Here is a 17572-nt window from a genome sequence, read left to right as displayed (position 1 = left end):
TGTGTATATATACATATCTATAGATATGTATATATACATAAGTGATAAGAACAAGACAGTAGGCTCACAGTTGACCAAATCACGCAGACATATGAGGAATGTTGGACATAATGTACTTAAAATCTAAATTGTCAACTTGTTGGTAAAGCTTTTCTTCATATGATTAAACTTCAGTCAGTGGTGAGAACAAAACGACTTTTTGGCTGAGGTCAATTGGAGGAGGCCTTTAATTTTGACGCTGACACCCTGTTTTTAGAATTACAAAAGAAGAAATGTCTATTTCAGATATAAAACTGTCAGGCATTTAAAAAAATAGATTCCTGCCAAATGGTGTATGACTCATCTCATTGGACGGACAGTTGGCTAGTGAAAGTTTGCTCTGGAAAGTCCAACCTTTCAGTGTTTCATTTTGACATGATTTTAAGTAGAGTGTGTCTCTCTTGTACATTGGAGGATTTTCATTCATCTGGTTCTCTCTGTTCAATCCCCCCCATCTGTCATGCTCCTAAAAGATTCATGTGTCCACATCAACTATATTTAGATGTGACGAAGACTCATTTTTAGACAATTTTCCTTCTCGCAAGATGCCACAAAATCTTGAGTACAATAGTATTTTTTTTCTTATTTTTTTAGTCTTTTTGCAGCTTTTTGGAAAAATCTCACGCACCATTTAATCTTTTTGCTGAATGTTGGACAAGTTTTCATTCATAAAACAGATCCAGCGATCCACTAGAAACAAAAGTGAAATCATGAATGAATGGTCTTAAAACATTAGTTTTTCCACCCAAATATACTCCAAAGTCTATCTATATAGAATATTATATATGGAAAAACGAATGTTATCTTGGGGCTCACAATTATACTTGCTTTGCCAATCTGTGAATTTACAAATTCTGCTAATAGCTTTTGCAATATTTATCTGTTTTCTCCATTAAATATGTTGACAATAACTTCCCAGAAACAAAATTGAGGAGTTTCCTTCCTGGGACTCACATTCACACCATCAATGCCTAATTGATAGAACAACATCTTTTTTTATGTATCCCCTCATCACCAAGCCTGATGTTAAAACATAAATCTGAGCTACAAAATGGGGATTTCTAAAGATTAGACCAAATATATGCTTCATACACAGCAATAAATGTGATGCACAGTCAAGACAATCAATGACTTTTTACTGATCTCAGCACGAGAGAGATTAAGAGTCTCTCGTTAATTTCACCCACCTCAAAGCCTCATTTTCCCAGCCTTACTTCCCTGCAGTGGATTACAATAAAACACTGCAGGTAAGTGCAGTTGCAGGCTTTTGGATGCAAACCTCCTTTTGTGTGGGTGGAAATTGTTCTATTGGGAGACTGTTTGCTTGCTCCCAAGTGCTTAGCGGAACTACATTTCGATGAGCTGCCCGTAAATTATGCTTCACCTTCACAAAAGTACTATCATTCAGTTCAGCACTCCAATAGCAACAATAACATACAATAGGTTCAAGGCACTGACTGACTGGAGCGGGCTAAGAATCCAAATCCCCAAAGTAGCTTAGAATTCCAACTAATCAGAGAGCATAATATACATATAAACCAATGTTATTGCTGCCAGAAAATGCCTTTATCTTCGTGCTGCCAATCAAATCCTGCTACTTCTGCCACGTAACTAGCTCAACATCCGGTGGCCATTGAAAAGTTTGACCTCACTTCATTTTCATTGTATATACATTTTATGACTACTTATTTATGCTTGAGCTTCATAGTGAAGCTTTAAGTCTCATTGTACTTGCATAATGACAATACAGGCATTCAATTCAAGACACACGCACCCCCACACGTTCAGCCCCACATTAACACACACGGACGGACGGACACACACGGACACACACACACACGGACACACACACACACACACACACACACACAAACGGATATACAAATGGATACACAAACGGACACACACACAAACGACAACACACACGGAGACACACACCCACAAACGGACACACACATACACGCACACACTCTCACACACATGCACACGCACTCACACACATACATGCACGGACACACACACACACTCGCTCACACACATGCACACACACACACTCTCACACACACACACACACGGACACACTCACACACACACACGGACACACTCTCACACACACACGGACACACTCTCACACACACACGGACACACTCTCACACACACGGACACACTCTCACACACACACGGACACACTCTCACACACACACGGACACACTCACACACACGGACACACTCTCACACACACACGGACACACTCACACACACGGACACACTCTCACACACACGGACACACTCTCACACACACACGGACACACTCACACACATACACACTCTCACACACATACACACAAACGGACCCCCCCCACACAAACGGACACATACACACACAAACGGACACCCCCCCCAAACGGACACACACACATACACACACGCACACAGTCTCACACACACACTCTCACACACATACACACATACACACGCACTCTTACACACATACACACACGAACACACACTCTAACACGTACACGCACACACACTCTCACATACGTACACGCACATTCACATACACACGCACTCACACACTTACACACACGCACTCACACTCTCTCTCTCACACACACACACCCAGGCGACGTTGCAAGTCACGAATGCGTGCAGCGAGGCCAGCAGCTCGATTGAACGTCACTCGCCGTCGGCGGCTTTTCGCCAGCCAGCCAGCCAGCCAGCAAGACAGCAAGCAAGCAGGCAAGCAAGGAGCGGCACAACCCAGACAACACGCGGACATGCGCGAGGCAGGAGTGCCCGCATTTTCATCTCCGCTGACTGCACGGCGATCGTCCTCTTTTCTACTCTAGGTAAAGAGCAAAAACACTCCTTAAGATAGATTTGACTCTCGTCTTTTGCTTTTAATCAATTTTCGGGGGATTGGTCGCTTGGTGAAACTGCGTTTATTGTGCGCTCATCGACTAGCTAAAACACGCAGTAGCCGTCTGTTCTGTAGCCGTAAACTGTGTGTTGCTATGGTATTGCCAGGCAACATCCTGCCCGCAGTAGCACCGCTTCTCTCGGTAGGGGTATTTTCATGCCACGTCATGGGTGAAAAAACTCAAATACCTGGTGTTTTCCTAGGGCTTGAGTCATCCCCATTCATTTTATGATTAAAAAGTTGAGCCTTTTCTAATGCCACTTGTTTCTTTTAGGGCATTGGGTACCAATTTAATTCACACACCACTTTTATTTAATCTGAACACCAACACTTTTTCTTATTCTTTGAATTTTGAGAGCTTTTCTGTCATTTTCCCTTAATTTGACCAGGATTTCCCCCATCTTATAGTTAGTGATGTCCCGATTTGATAACATCGGTGCACAATATGATTATTTTTGAAGTATCGGATTTGGGCATAAGATTGGATACGATCCAGGAGGAATGTGTTTTAGTATCATTGTGCTTTTTGGCTGCTATAGATTAAACCAATAGGCAAGATATATATCTCCATGTCTACTACTTAATGATTGTAATGGAGCCTCATGTAATATTTGTAAAAGAGCATTTCTTGACTTTAATACAAACAATGGGATTTACCATTGCTGATTGTATTTTGCATTGTTTCTACAAATATGACCATTGCCCATATTTTTTTGGCACTGGGTCGGTAAAAAATATCTTCGGAGGTCAAAAAGTCCGTATCTGGACATCCCTAATTGTCTTATTACTGCTCTTTTGTGTGCTTGTGTCCATAGCGATACTGCAGCTCAGGAAACCAGAGGACACAAGATGGTCATTCCGAGCATGGCTTACGTCACCAGGACATTACTGGCCATGGACTCGTACAGATGTTTGGAGTGAAGGTGCCTGCACACTACAGTACTTACAGTTGAAGTGTGCTTGCAGTCGGACATCAATGCCGAGCCTCTGGTACAAAGAAATTCCATTATCTCTCATCTCCTGTCTATCGTGGTCATAGGAAGAGGCGGAAATCGCTGTATAACATGTTGTTAAGAAAAAAGCCATTTGACCATTGCCATTAGAACTTTTTTTTCAAACTATTTTTCTTTTTACAAATCACTCTAGTGCACATGTGTCAAAGTGGCGGCTCGGGGGCCAAATCTGGCCCGCCGCATCATTTTGTGTGGCCCTGGAAAGTAAATCATGAGTACCGACTTTCTGTTTTAGGATTAAATTAAAATGAAGAGTATAGATGTATATTACATTTCCTGATTTCCCCCCTTTTAAATCAATAATTGTAATTTTTTAATCATTTGTTTCTGTTTTTAGTTCAAAAATCATTTTGTAAAATCTAAAAATATATTTAAAAAAAGCTAAAATTAACATTGTTTTAGATCTATAAAAAACTGAATATTCAGGGTTTTTAATCTAGTTCTTTTAATCCATTTATAAAATAAAAAAATCTAAATATTATATCTAAAATGGTCTGGCCCACATGACGTTAACGCGGCCCTCGAACCAACCCGAGTCTGACACCCCTGCTCTAGTGTAACCCACACAAAAATGTTATTTGATTTTTTTTCCACTCTAAAACACTTTAATCGGTCAAGGAGGTGTAGCGAGGGTGTGGTCTTTATCCAGACCAATAAAGAGAGTATTGTTAAAGAACAAATGGGTTGAATAGAGATATATAGTCAATGCTTCCAAGTGTCACTCTTATCTGATAGACTGCTGTCATGGGAAAGGACGCCGTAACGCAAATATATCAACAACTTGACGGCTCTACATTGCAGTGACCCTTGGCTCTATGATGAGTGTCTTCAGCTAGATTTGAGTTATTATTATATCTTCGCTTGGCAGGCGTAGTCGTTCATCATCATATCTCACTGATCTGGGTTTCCTTCGTTTCACTGCATAGGTTTAACTGGTATTCCTTTGTTTATATTCCTAGCAGAGGAGCAGGCTGAGGTAATAACTGGTGGAATTGAAGCTGTGGAAGAGAGCTGAAAATCATGGGGAAATCCAACAGCAAGCTCAAACCAGAGGTGGTGGAGGAATTAACAAGAAAAACCTACTGTGAGTATGCTTTGGCTTGTTTTGGGAATTTTGCACCGATAAGACAAAATTAAAATCAGCAGAATTTATTGTATTTCTTATAACAGCATCATTTCCATTAAATAGTTGCAACTCACCAATTCTGTTAGAAATGAGCAGACCAGAAGGGGACAAACAAGATATAAGTTGGGGCCAAAAAAAGGATAATGTGATTGAGAAAGGCTAATTTTCCTGCTGTTTGATTATTAATGAAGAAAAAAATGGAAATAGTAATAAGCCCTTTTTACAAGCACCTTCAAACTATGTGAGTAATTCAATTTTAACAGAATTAGATAGTGTTACTTCTACTTAGAAAATAAATTGGTTTCCGAAGTGGTTTCGTAATTTGAATTTTTCATAACTAGAGACACATTTTACCTGTAAAAGCCCTCATTTGTTCAAAGCTCCCTGATACTACAAACTAAACCCTTTAAAAAGAATCAAAGCATCCGAGACAACATTTTCCCTCTGAGGCATTCCATAAACTGAATTGGTCATATGTTGAAACATTCGTAAGTAGAGGTATCATTGTATTAAAAGACCCCTCTGCAATTATACTGCAGTGAAAAATGCAAAAAGACCAGAATTAACATCCACATTTTATGCTCATATTCCCCCTTAACAGTTTGCAATAAATGACAAACATTAATATTCTCTCTCTATGGTTTTCAATTTCGATTTGAGCTCGGTTTGATCATCAACAAAATGATGTCTGCACATTTTTGTGTGTTTATTATTGTTGGAGCATCGCGTCGTTATTAGTCTTGTCATTGGATCAGTGCATTGTGCAGGTGTGAGTGGGAGCTGACTCCCATTGGCTGCTTAATGACAGTGTTGTTTGTGTGGCGGCCCTCGCCACAGCAGAGGCAAGGAGGGCTGCTGCGGCAGGAAATTGCTGTGTAGGAAGACGTGGCTTCGTGCTGGGCCGGCCTGCTTGCCGCTCGCTGCCTTTTGGTCTCTTCTCGCATTCTCTCTGGCTTCATCTACTAATTGCCCTCTCGGAGCAGGGAAGGGAATAGTATAATTAGGATCTTATCTGGTTAGCATCGCCCAAAGGAGCATCAAGTTGTTCTTGTAACGTCTCTTGACTTGAGATGACCATCGATCTTATTTTGATTGACGTGTCTTCCGGACTATAGGCTGCACTGTTTTTTCATAGTTTGGCTGGGCCTGCGACTTATACTCAGTGCTACATACATATGTCTTTATTTTTTTTCATTTTGACCACAACAGCTACTTATGCTGTGTTTTTTAGGCGGTCATTATCCCCCCCAAAATTATTTTGTTGCATTAACAGGGGATTATTTTAACGGATTTTCCCTAATGTTGCATAATTTATACTCCAGTGCAACTTGTACTTTTTCCTTTTCTTTGTGCATTTTTATGGCTAATCTGAATTAAAGGTTTTTTTAGGCTGTCGTTATCCCCCCCAAAAATATTTTGTTGCATTAACAGGGGATTATTTTAACTGATTTTCCCTAATGTTGCATAATTTATACTCCAGTACAACTTGTACTTTTTCCTTTTTTTTGTACATTTTTATGGCTAATCTGAATTAAAGTTTTTTTAGGCTGTCGTTATCCAAAAAACTGTTATTTTGTTACATTAACAGTGGATGATTTTAACTGATTTTCCCTAATGTATAATGTTGCATAATTTATACTCCAGTGCAACTTGTACTTTTTCCTTTTCTTTGTGCATTTTTATGGCCTATCCAAATTAAAGTTTTTATTTAGGCTGTCGTTATCCCCAAAAAATGTTATTTTGTTGCATTAACAGGGGACTATTTTAACTGATTTTCCCTCCTGTATAATGTTGCATATTTTATACTCCAGTACAACTAGTACTTTTTCCTTTTCTTTGTGCATTTTTATGGCAAATCCGAATTAAAATATATTTTTTAGGCTGTCATTGTCCAAAAAACTGTTATTTTGTTACAATTAACAGGGGATTATTTTAATTTATTTTCCCTAATGTTGCATAATTTATACTCCAGTGCAGCTTGTACTTTTTCCTTTTCTTAGTGCATTTTTTTTTAGCTAATCCGAATGAAAGTCCAAAAAACACGGTAATTCTGCCACTTTATTCTCCATTTCCATTTTTATCACCAATCCAGAACTGAAGGAATTTCTCTTACTGTCTTTTTCTTTCTGCAAATAATACCTCGTGTTGACAGAAATCAACTCAAAACTGGCGTGCAGTGAGAGCTGTCACGTGAGATTTAAATGGAAAGAGATTTTCTTTAATAAACTAAACATGAAGACATTGCCGAGTCATGGAAAAGCCGACATGAGCGCTTTTGAAGCGATCCCAGATTAGGGCAGATTTAGCGTTGCGTCTCAAATCACATGGAAAAGACCAGCGGTCATATTAAAATGTCTCCAGGGCGTAGGCTCGGCCCGTCTAATAGCGTGATGATTCTTCTGTGTTGTCAGAGCCATGAAGAGGCTCACAGTGACAGAGTGCAAGCGGAAAGGGTTTTAGCAGACCCTTCAGGGCCAACCGGCCAAGTAGGCTCCACGCTTTCTTGCATGGCTGGATTGCATTATTGCACATTGGCGCTGACTGATTTATATAACATTTTTCAAGCAAATCATAGCCATGCCGAAGTCCCTCCATTTCCGACGACATTGGCAATTTAACGGCAGTTATCGTGGCTGACAGGAGTGAGATTGACTGTGACATTTAAGACATGAAGACTTTCTAGGTGAGTTCCTGACATGAAAGCTACCCCACGTAGATTTCCACATAACAGCCTTGATTTGAATAGCAATTAGAGTACAATCTAATACTTGAATAGGGTTTGGATTGCCTGTACATGTCCTGCATCTCAACTTGGGCTGTAGGTTTTGTATAGTATCTAAAGGAAAGAACTTTAATATAAAAACACTATAATTTTTTGGTGATTCAGGTGTAAATCACCAATTTCATGATGATGGTTCCTGGAAAATGATGCAAAATTTGACATTTGACATGATTCAATTCAATTTCCATCAATGTTGCGACAGATGAACTATTTCATCCACTTCATCTGTGTTAAACAGCATGAAACCTATAATAGTACAGGAAGTGAAAGTAAAAAATAATTTACAATTATTTTCTGTATTTTTGAGCAACTGGCTTTCCTATTAATCACTTACCAAGGCTGATATAAGTAATACCTTGTTGTATATGGATTAATGGGGAATGGGCTAATTTGGGCTACTTTCAAAGTACAGTAATACCTCGTTTATCGCGGTTAATGGGTTGCAAGACCTTCCGCGATAAGGTGAATATCTGCAATGTAGGGACAGTGTTTCCATGGTGACTATTTAATGTTATTTGGACTTTTAAAACCCTCTCCGTACTATTAGTATTTAACTCCCAAAGGTAAATACTCTCGTCTAGTGGCCAGGGAAATACTCCCCAATTGTGACTTGCCTTTTTTCCCCATCATTTCATGTCTGTATTATTGTTCAATTTATTTTTGATCAAGTCGATGAAATAGTAGATATTTAACGGCGTCAAACACGTAATGTTGAGGTTTTTTACAATTTTGTTGTTTTAAGAAGACATTTGACATTGCCTAAAAGACCGTGTTAATCATTTTTTGGGTTTTGATCAACTGGAATCGATGTATACACATTTATTTACTTTGTAGAACTGCAAATTTTCTCTTGTTACAGCTAGAAAATCTATTTTTAATTACTTTTGCCAAATTTACCTACAAATATTATGCTTTAAATTCAAAGGAAATTGCTGTCAAGCAAATCATTGCTTAGGCTAATGTTAATTGAATATAATAGAAAATAGTAGGCATGCCATGAAGGGAAATCTTTAAAAAAAATGGTCCCTTTTGTTAATGCCGCAACTGACCCCTCTTTGCCAAGTGTTATTTGTCCTCTTGTCGAGTCCTGAGGGTTCACTTGAACTAGTTCTTTCCTAACTGGCCCAAATAAAGAATGATTCTTTCATCAGACCTACTGATACAATCTGATATTGCGATAATTATCCATTCCAGGTAACCTGGCTACCTGCTATTTTCCATCAAGTGTATTTGATTACATTTGTAATGTTCCAACAATTGACACTTTAATTGTGCTTTAAATATATTGCATCAACTAACACCACTCTTGTATTTTTGCAGTTACTGAAAAGGAGGTGCAACAGTGGTAAGTGTGGGCTTTCCTTTTTAATTATGGAGTACCATGTTATCTAATTGCATTTTAAGTTTATTTGACGTGCTGTTCCTCACAATTCTTATCTTAAAATAAAATTATTTTGAAGCCGGGCGCCCTGGCGCTTGAGTGGTTGGTTCGCGGGTCGCTTTAACTTCAACTTGATTTCACGTGGGGCGGACCATTTTAGATATAATATTTAGTTGTTTTTTTTATAAATGGATTAAAACAACTGGATTAAAAGCCCTGAATATTCAGTTTTTTATAGATCTAAAACAATGTTTATTTTAGCTTTTTTTTTACATATTTTTTTAGATATTTAACAAAAGGATTTTTAAACTAAAAACAGAAAAAAATGGATTAAAAATTGCAATTATTGATTTAAAAGGGGGAAAATCAGGAAATTGAAAACTGAAAATCGGCACTCATGATTTACTTTCCCGGGCCACACAAAATGATGCGGCGGGCCAGATTTGGCCCCCGGGCCGCCACTTTGACACATGTGGGTTAGCGTGTCGGCCTCACAGTCGGGGACCTGAGTTCAATTCCAGGTCGGTCCACCTGTGTAGAGTTTGCATGCTCTTCCCAAGCCTTTGTGGGTTTTCTACAGGTACTCCGGTTTCCTCCCACATTCCAAAGACATGCCTTGTAGGCTAATTGAATGCTTCATTGTCCCTGGCCATGAGTGTGATTGGTTGTTTGTCTCCTCGTGCCCTGCGATTGGCTGGCCACCAATTCAGGCTGTACCCCGCCTCTAGCCCGAAGTCAGCTGGGATAGGCTCCAGCACCCCCCATGACCCTAGTGAGGCTAAAACGGTTCAGGAGATGAGATGAGACTTTGAAGCCTTTCTGAGACTGAACAGCTTTCTGTCTTGGCAACATTAATGTGTCAACTACCTTTATTTTTCTTTTTTTCTGGATAAGGAATTCCTGATAAGAGAACAACGGTAGGGGCATTAGGAAATTGCACTTTAAAGAAGTTAATCATGGCAGGATTTACCACTTCACGAGGCTGCTGCGAAGCATTTCTTCCGTCAGCAGCCTTATCTTTTGTCAAATCAGAGCCCACACAATCATGCCCTGTCACATTTACAGTACTTGCATATATCAAAATGACACTTATTTAATCAGAAGAGACACCCCAGACCAGAAGAAGTCACACATTAATTGCTGAGAGTGATTATTACTGTGGAGGAGTGAAGTCGTCAATGTAATTGTGAATCTTCCAGCTGGGGGGCGCTGGGGTAACAACCTTGACAATAATGAATCAAGCATTTGTTTGCTGAAAAACAAAAACAAGAATTCTTCTGCCATGCGCTATGATGCAAACTAGCCTTCCATCTCTCCCTGTTTTTCGTGGTTGTCACTTGGAGATGAGTAGCAATCAACACTGCTGAGGGTGTAGGATGAGAGAAAATTTTACCAGGGGAAATGCCAGATGGCTTGTAATTAGAGCAGATGCACAGACACAAGTATTAGCAGGGTTAAAAAAAAAGCTTGTTTTGCATAGAAAATCTAGTTCCACTTTCTTGTTCTCATCGCATCTCATTTTCTCAACCGCTTTATCTTCATTAGGGTCGCAGGGAGGGTGCTGGAGCATATCCCAGCTGACTCCGGGCCAGAGCCGGGGGGGACACCCTGAATTGGTCGCCAGCCAATCGCAGGGTACAATGAGACAAACAACCAATCACTCGTAGATAGGGGCAATTTAGAGTGTCCAATCAGCCTATCATGCATGTCTTTGGAATGTGGGAGGAAACTGGAGTACCCGGAGGAAACCCACGCAGGCCCGGGGAGAATATGCAAACTCCACATAGGTGGACCAACCCTGGATTTGAACCCAGGACCCCAGAGGTGTGAGGCCGACGCGCTAACCACTCGCTCCACCGGGCCGCCCCTGTTTGTATGTAATGTAGTATTTCCTTAACCACAGGTGTCAAAGTAGCGGCCCGGGGGCCAAATCTGGCCCGCCGCATCATTTTGTGTAGCCCGGGAAAGTAAATCATGAGTGCTGACTTTCTGTTTTAGGATCAAATTCAAATGAAGAGTATAGATGTATATTACATTTCCTGATTTCCCCCCTTTTAAATCAATAACTGTAATTTTTTAATCAATTTTTTTCTGTGTTTTTAGTTCAAAGATCATTTTGTAAAATCTAAAAAAGAGCTAAAATAAACATTGTTTTAGATCTATAAAAAACTGAATATTCAGGGCTTTTAATCCAGTTCTTTTAATCCATTTATTAAAAAGAAATCTAAATATTATATCTAAAATGGTCCGGCCCGCATGAAATCGAGTTGACGTTAACGTGGCCCGCGAACCAACCCGAATCTGACACCCCTGTCCTAAACTCACCTTAAAATGAATTTGAATAATACTTTGTCCTAATATACTGGTATCCTGTACAAAGCCTAAGAAAGCCCCCTGCTAGGTGCTAGAAACGGAAGTACTTAATCGCCATGTTGGGGCATAATTATGGTCTTTTTGTCCAATTATATTTTTGCTTGGTCCCTGCAAAGTGCGGCACGACTCCAAAGAGGGGCTGCGCATCTCTCACCAAGTCAGATTTCTAATACGTGCTCATGTTCTGACAAGTGAAGTTGATTGTGATCAAGGCTGTGAAGACGATCTGACACTGTGACAGTTTGTGTCCTCTGTGAGTTGTCATCACATCCTCGGTAAACACAAAACAATTCCCAGCAATGAAGTATTTCATCCACTTCATCTGTGTTAAACAGCATGGAACCTATAATAGTACAGGAAGTGAAAGTAAAAAATAATTTACAATAGTTTTCTGTATTTTTGAAAAAACTGGCTTCCTATTAATCACTTACCAAGGCTGATATAAGTAATACCTTGTTATCTATATGGATTAATGGTGAAAGTGTGATTCTTAATGGTGAATGGGCTAATACTTGTATGGCACTTTTCTACTTTCAAAGTACAGTAATACCTCATTTATCGCGGTTAATAGGTTGCAAGACCTTCCGCAATATCCGCGATGTAGGGTCAGTGTTTCCATGGTGACTATTTAATATTATTTGGACTTTTAAAACCCTCTCCGTACTATTAGTATTTAACTCCCAAAGGTAGATACTCTCCTCTAGTGGCCAGGGAAATACTCCCCAATTGTGACTTGCCTTTTTTCATGTTTTGTATTATTGTTCCTACACATAAACCTTACATATATTTGGCATATCCAAGCCACAATGTGTTACATTTGCAATGGTCAATTCCAAAGTGGTGAATTATTACTGTAATGAGTGCATTTCCAAACGCATAAATGATACAAGTTTCCTTTGTGGAAAGTATAATACCACATTTGATGCCTGTAGTACTTCTTTGCTTAGCCCTGGAGGGAATCATTAGTGTTAATTCTGGCTTTTCGATTGAGCCTACAAAAACTGCCCACATTTGAGTGGCTGCACTTGAAATTGCTATTGAATTGCTGCTATATTTACCGTATTACATTAAGTCACTCTCTAGAAATGTCATTTTTCAAGGTTAAAGGGAAGCGCTTAGAATTCTCTTTCAACTGTGTATATATTATCAAAAGATGATGAGGAAATAATTCAATTACAGAAAGCCACTTGGGGCTTGCTATTGGATTTTCACAATTATCTTTTCTGTGAATGAGACAAATTTGCACTTGATCCGTTTCATCAAATGTATCCTTACCACGTGTCCACTACCAACATGAGAAATGTATCCTGATGACTCCAATTTTAGCGATCAGTTAGTCATTTATTATCTCCATTTGTTTTATTCTGGCAGGTACAAAGGCTTCATCAAGGATTGTCCCAGTGGTCAGCTTGATTCTGTCGGTTTTCAGAAGATATACAAACAATTCTTTCCTTTTGGAGATCCCACAAAGTTTGCCTCTTTTGTCTTCAATGTGTTTGATGAAAATAAGGTTTGTACTTTACAGTATATTTTCTATCAGAGCAATGAAGAGTAGACCTTTAAATGAAAACAATGGCTCTTTTGAAATATCTATTTTCTTAGTAGTATATAGTTATTTATTTTTTAATTGATTTTTGCATCCCGTATCGTAAGATTCAATTTCTGCAAAACTAACTACTCTTTAAATGCTAATTAGAGTCAGGTTATGGGAATTCCTGACTGATTCAAGCCAAATTAGATTTGGTTTTTCCTGTAATGGCATATTTTATTAAGGGGAGCTAAACCACATTACACAAGGGAGAATTATATAAAGTAAATTCTTACTATATACCAAGGATGTCAGACTCGGGTTGGTTCGCGGCCTGCTTTAACGTCATGTGGGCCGGACCATTTTAGATATAATATTTAGATTTTTTTAAATAAATGGATTAAAAGAACTGGATTAATAGCCCTGAATATTCATTTTTATAGATCTAAAACAATGTTTATTTTAGCTTTTTTATATATATTTTAGATTTTACAAAAAGATTTTTGAACTAAAAACACAGAAAAAATGGATTAAAAAATTACAATTATTGATTTAAAAAGGGGAAAATCAGGAAATTTAATATACATCTATACTCTTCATTTTAATTTTATCCTAAAACAGAAAGCCGGCATTCATGATTTACATTCCCAGGCCACACAAAATGATGCAGCGGGCCAGATTTGGCCCCCAGGCCGCCACTTTGACACATGTGATATATACTGTGAATCATTTTTTCTTCTGTGTTGTTTACCATCTGAGTTTGTCTATTCTGTCCAATTGGAGCACGGGGCTAAATACTCACAAGCATTTAACCAGGAAGTTAGGCTGACTGATTCACCAAAATAAAGCTACTTTATTTAAATAAGATGGTCACTGTTGCATGTGGAATTCTAAAATTTTCCTGAATCTGTAGCAGATGACCTTCCCTTCCGCTTCTGTCCTAAAGATACCGATCAACATGAATTATTAACTGGAATAATTCAAGTAGAAAAAAACATCTGCCATGTCATATGTCATGATAAAGTGGCCACTGTATTCTTGTAAAAGTGTTTGTATTGTGTAGGAAACTTTTTTAGATGGGGAGCTTTTGGCATCCATCTAACTAACAGCGAGAGGTGACATATTTCTACCTGAGGAGAGCGCTAGGTGGAAGGAAAAAAAATAGAAACAACTGTCTGGCCCTGTTTTGAGCAACATGGAGTGGAAATGTGAAGTAAAAGTCATCCATCTTTTTTTTTACTTGTGCCATTTTCTAGGATGGACGCATCGAGTTCTCGGAATTCATTCAGGCGTTATCTGTGACTTCTCGGGGGACTCTGGATGAAAAACTTCGATGTAAGACGTCACCTTCTTTACTATTGCTGCCATTTAAATGACAAGTTTTTGAACTGGGTGTTTTGGAAAGGATTGTAGGCTTTTTAATGCTGGTGTAAGCATTATTTTTTTCATGTTTTATAGCTAATGTAGTCTAGAATTATGGTATTTGTTAAAAAAAACCTACATACTTTAATACTTTGATTGTGTTTCAGGGGCATTCAAGCTGTATGACTTGGATAATGATGGCTACATCACCCGTGATGAGATGTTGAATATTGTAGATGCAATTTATCAAATGGTGGTAAGTTGACCAAATATTGCATTACAGTGGCACCTCGGAAGTCAATCACAATCCATTCTTTTTCCACTGGTTGACTGCAATAAGTTGAAAATAATGTTAATTTTAAGAAGAAATTAAAATGCCAGAAAGCAAAGAATGAAGCAGACAAAATGACAGTCTCATTTTTATCATAAGTGTAAAGCAAAATTCAGCACTAAGCTTACTTAGTAGTAGTGAACTGTTAAAGGTTGGTGTTGTTTTGAAGGTTTCAGACTACCTTAAAGAACGTGAGAGACACTTGTGGTTTCTGGCCGCTGGATATAAATAAAAATGACCTATCAGGGCGTATTCATTTGGTTAATAAAGATCATTTCGATCAATGCCACATTTCTGTGTAACAGCTCTCTATGTATAAATATCATATAATAAGACTAGGACGTGTCTTCACATCTCATGTTAATCTTTTGGCCTAAATTTTAAAGTACGAAAATTAATAACGATGTTCTGGTGTACTACTTGGGTCTGATTGTCTTTTAAATGTAACTATAATGAGTTTGTAAATGTCATGAATTTGTTTTCTAGGGAAACACTGTGGAGTTGCCAGAAGAAGAAAACACACCAGAAAAGCGAGTGGATCGCATTTTTGCAATGATGGATAAGGTAAGTGCTTATGTACTTTAATTGACCGGATGCGTTCAAGAGCAGTGCTCACGTCTTGTTTACCGTTTGAAAGAAAATAGATGCTACTGGGATTGAGATGGACATTTTCAAACGTAGAACTGTAAATTTGATCTAACACAGTGTGGTTCATGCTGTCAACATGATATAGTCACCTCTCCTTCCACACTTGCCCTCAGCGGCAGTGCCCACTCACCGCGGTAGGGAATCTACTTGTCTTCTCTGAGTGATGAACTGAGTTCTGCGGGGGCGTGTCCAAGGAGCACTTGCCGATTTATGTCGGCAAATTGGCTAAACTCCAAGCCCGCTGAGCGGAAATGGGCCCGACGGCACTCGGTTTTTGCTACCGCAACCAAGATGGCGCCGTTAAAGTGGCAGCCAGTGGCGGTAGCTCCGTCCACTCTTGCTCGTTTTGTGTTTTTGCTGCTTTTCTGTCTTAATGATTTGATTTGGTGATTCTTAATGATCCCATTTACATTGATTTGCTTTTGTACTTTGTGCTTTTGCTTTGTTGTTCTGCGGCCTTTGCGACTGTACTGTCTAACTTATAACTATGCCTTTTCCTGTATCTGCATTCTCACCCTCTTGCTACTGTCACAATGAAATTTCCCGAATACGGGATGAATAAAGTTATCCAATCCAATCCAATTCTGTCTGCGCCGGGGTCCAAGTTCGCCCCCTGCTGGTATCGCTCCGGTAATAACGTCCCTTTTCCGTGTTCCTTTTGCAGAATGCCGACGGGAAATTGACCCTGCAGGAGTTCCAGGAGGGCTCCAAGGCCGACCCTTCTATCGTTCAAGCGCTGTCCCTCTATGACGGTCTAGTCTAAAAATGGAAGGAATTCAAGGTGAGTGGGTATAATAGCCAAGAGGACCCCCGACGTTGAAATATTGTGCGATTCTCAACACAAGAGACGCAAAATTTGGCGAACGGCCCGATTTTTAAAGCAACGCAGCTGCTTTCCGCTCTCAGTTTGTTCTGATGAATTATTCAAGCGACCCACTTGTTTTGCTGGCAATCCAATGGTCTTTGAGCGCCGAGCGAAGAAGAGGCTTTTCCGCCGCCTGGCGTAAATCGACAACCTCTGCCAATTGTTGCTGACACATCGCGCGTGGTGTTTTGTCAGCTGTGAACTCGGCTTGTCAATACATATTTCGAACGCAACGTTGACGCGATAATCCTGGAAAAGACTGATGTTGAAGTCTCGATTATCTCAAGATGGATCTGGTTTCGCACTTTTGGGCGGACAACTTTGTCTTTTTTGCTGCTCATCCAGGAGTGGACTGACAATCATTTCATCATAATTTGCGTTTACGACCAAGTTTGCGGACATTTTTTTCCGATGACATTCAAACAAGGGGAAGCAAAGTTCGCCATCTTTTCGTCGTTCTTCAGCTGCTACAAAAACGTTGCCATTTTCTGCTTTTTTCTCGGACCAAAAAATCCCATGAGGTGAATTCCCTCGGACGATTTTGCCGACTTGACAAGCAGAGAACTGTGCTTTCATCCAGTATTTAAACACAGGAAAGTGTATTTCGTGGTCATAAAGTAACTCTAATTTAACATTGCAGATGTAAATAGAGTATGATGCTCATTTAGTCCCTGCTTTATGGTTTTCACCTCTTCAAAATTCATTGAAGTAATGTTTTTATCAACGTTGTTTCAATGTTTTGCACTGCATTTTTCACTATTTATGGGAGTTTCCTCTGTTTAGAGAATAGTCTTAATTCGTGGAAGAGTGCTGAAGCAGTTTATTAGGATTATATTCCCGTGAGTGCGGCCTGAGAATCCTATCATGTTTTCTCTTTTCCATCACCACGAAGGCAGTACAATGTCCAAATTGTGTTAGGCCCCAAACAATTTGAAACAAAACATCAACTCATTTACGTCGTTGAGCTTTTGCAAAGTGTGGCGACAATTATCCACTTTCTGTTTGTCCTGCTGTGTAAAAAGCCAGAGCATGCAATCACGCCTTTTTGCCAATTCGTAATCCTCTCTGTCGGAGCAGACACGTTTTTAGCCATCACTGATATTATGCCTTATGCAAAGGATCATTTACGGAATGACAATGCCATTTACAGTACCTGTCATTAACCAGTATGAGAGCACATAATAAAATGGATTTCAATGGC

The 17572-nt window shown here is 39.3% G+C and overlaps 1 protein-coding gene across 2 annotated transcripts; it reads left to right on the top strand.

Annotated features, from left to right (window-relative positions):
* The first annotated feature begins 2596 nt into the window (after positions 1-2596).
* Positions 2597-17572, top strand: ncs1b (neuronal calcium sensor 1b). 2 transcript variants are annotated; one of them, XM_077601489.1, is made up of 9 exons: positions 2597-2891; positions 3778-3952; positions 4938-5059; positions 9204-9228; positions 13009-13147; positions 14422-14500; positions 14695-14783; positions 15345-15422; positions 16171-17572. In XM_077601489.1, exons 3-9 carry the CDS (start codon positions 4996-4998, stop codon positions 16267-16269), a joined length of 573 nt encoding a protein of 190 aa, XP_077457615.1. In that variant the 5' UTR covers positions 2597-2891; positions 3778-3952; positions 4938-4995; the 3' UTR covers positions 16270-17572. The 2 variants fall into 2 exon arrangements, with proteins under 2 accessions (XP_077457615.1, XP_077457613.1); XM_077601487.1 differs by having other exon boundaries at positions 2599-2891; positions 4935-5059.

This window comes from Stigmatopora argus, chromosome 5, assembly GCF_051989625.1.
Source record: "Stigmatopora argus isolate UIUO_Sarg chromosome 5, RoL_Sarg_1.0, whole genome shotgun sequence".
NCBI lineage: Eukaryota > Metazoa > Chordata > Actinopteri > Syngnathiformes > Syngnathidae > Stigmatopora > Stigmatopora argus.
Note: the sequence above shows the minus strand (reverse complement) of the source record. Positions and strands in the feature narration are given on the sequence as shown.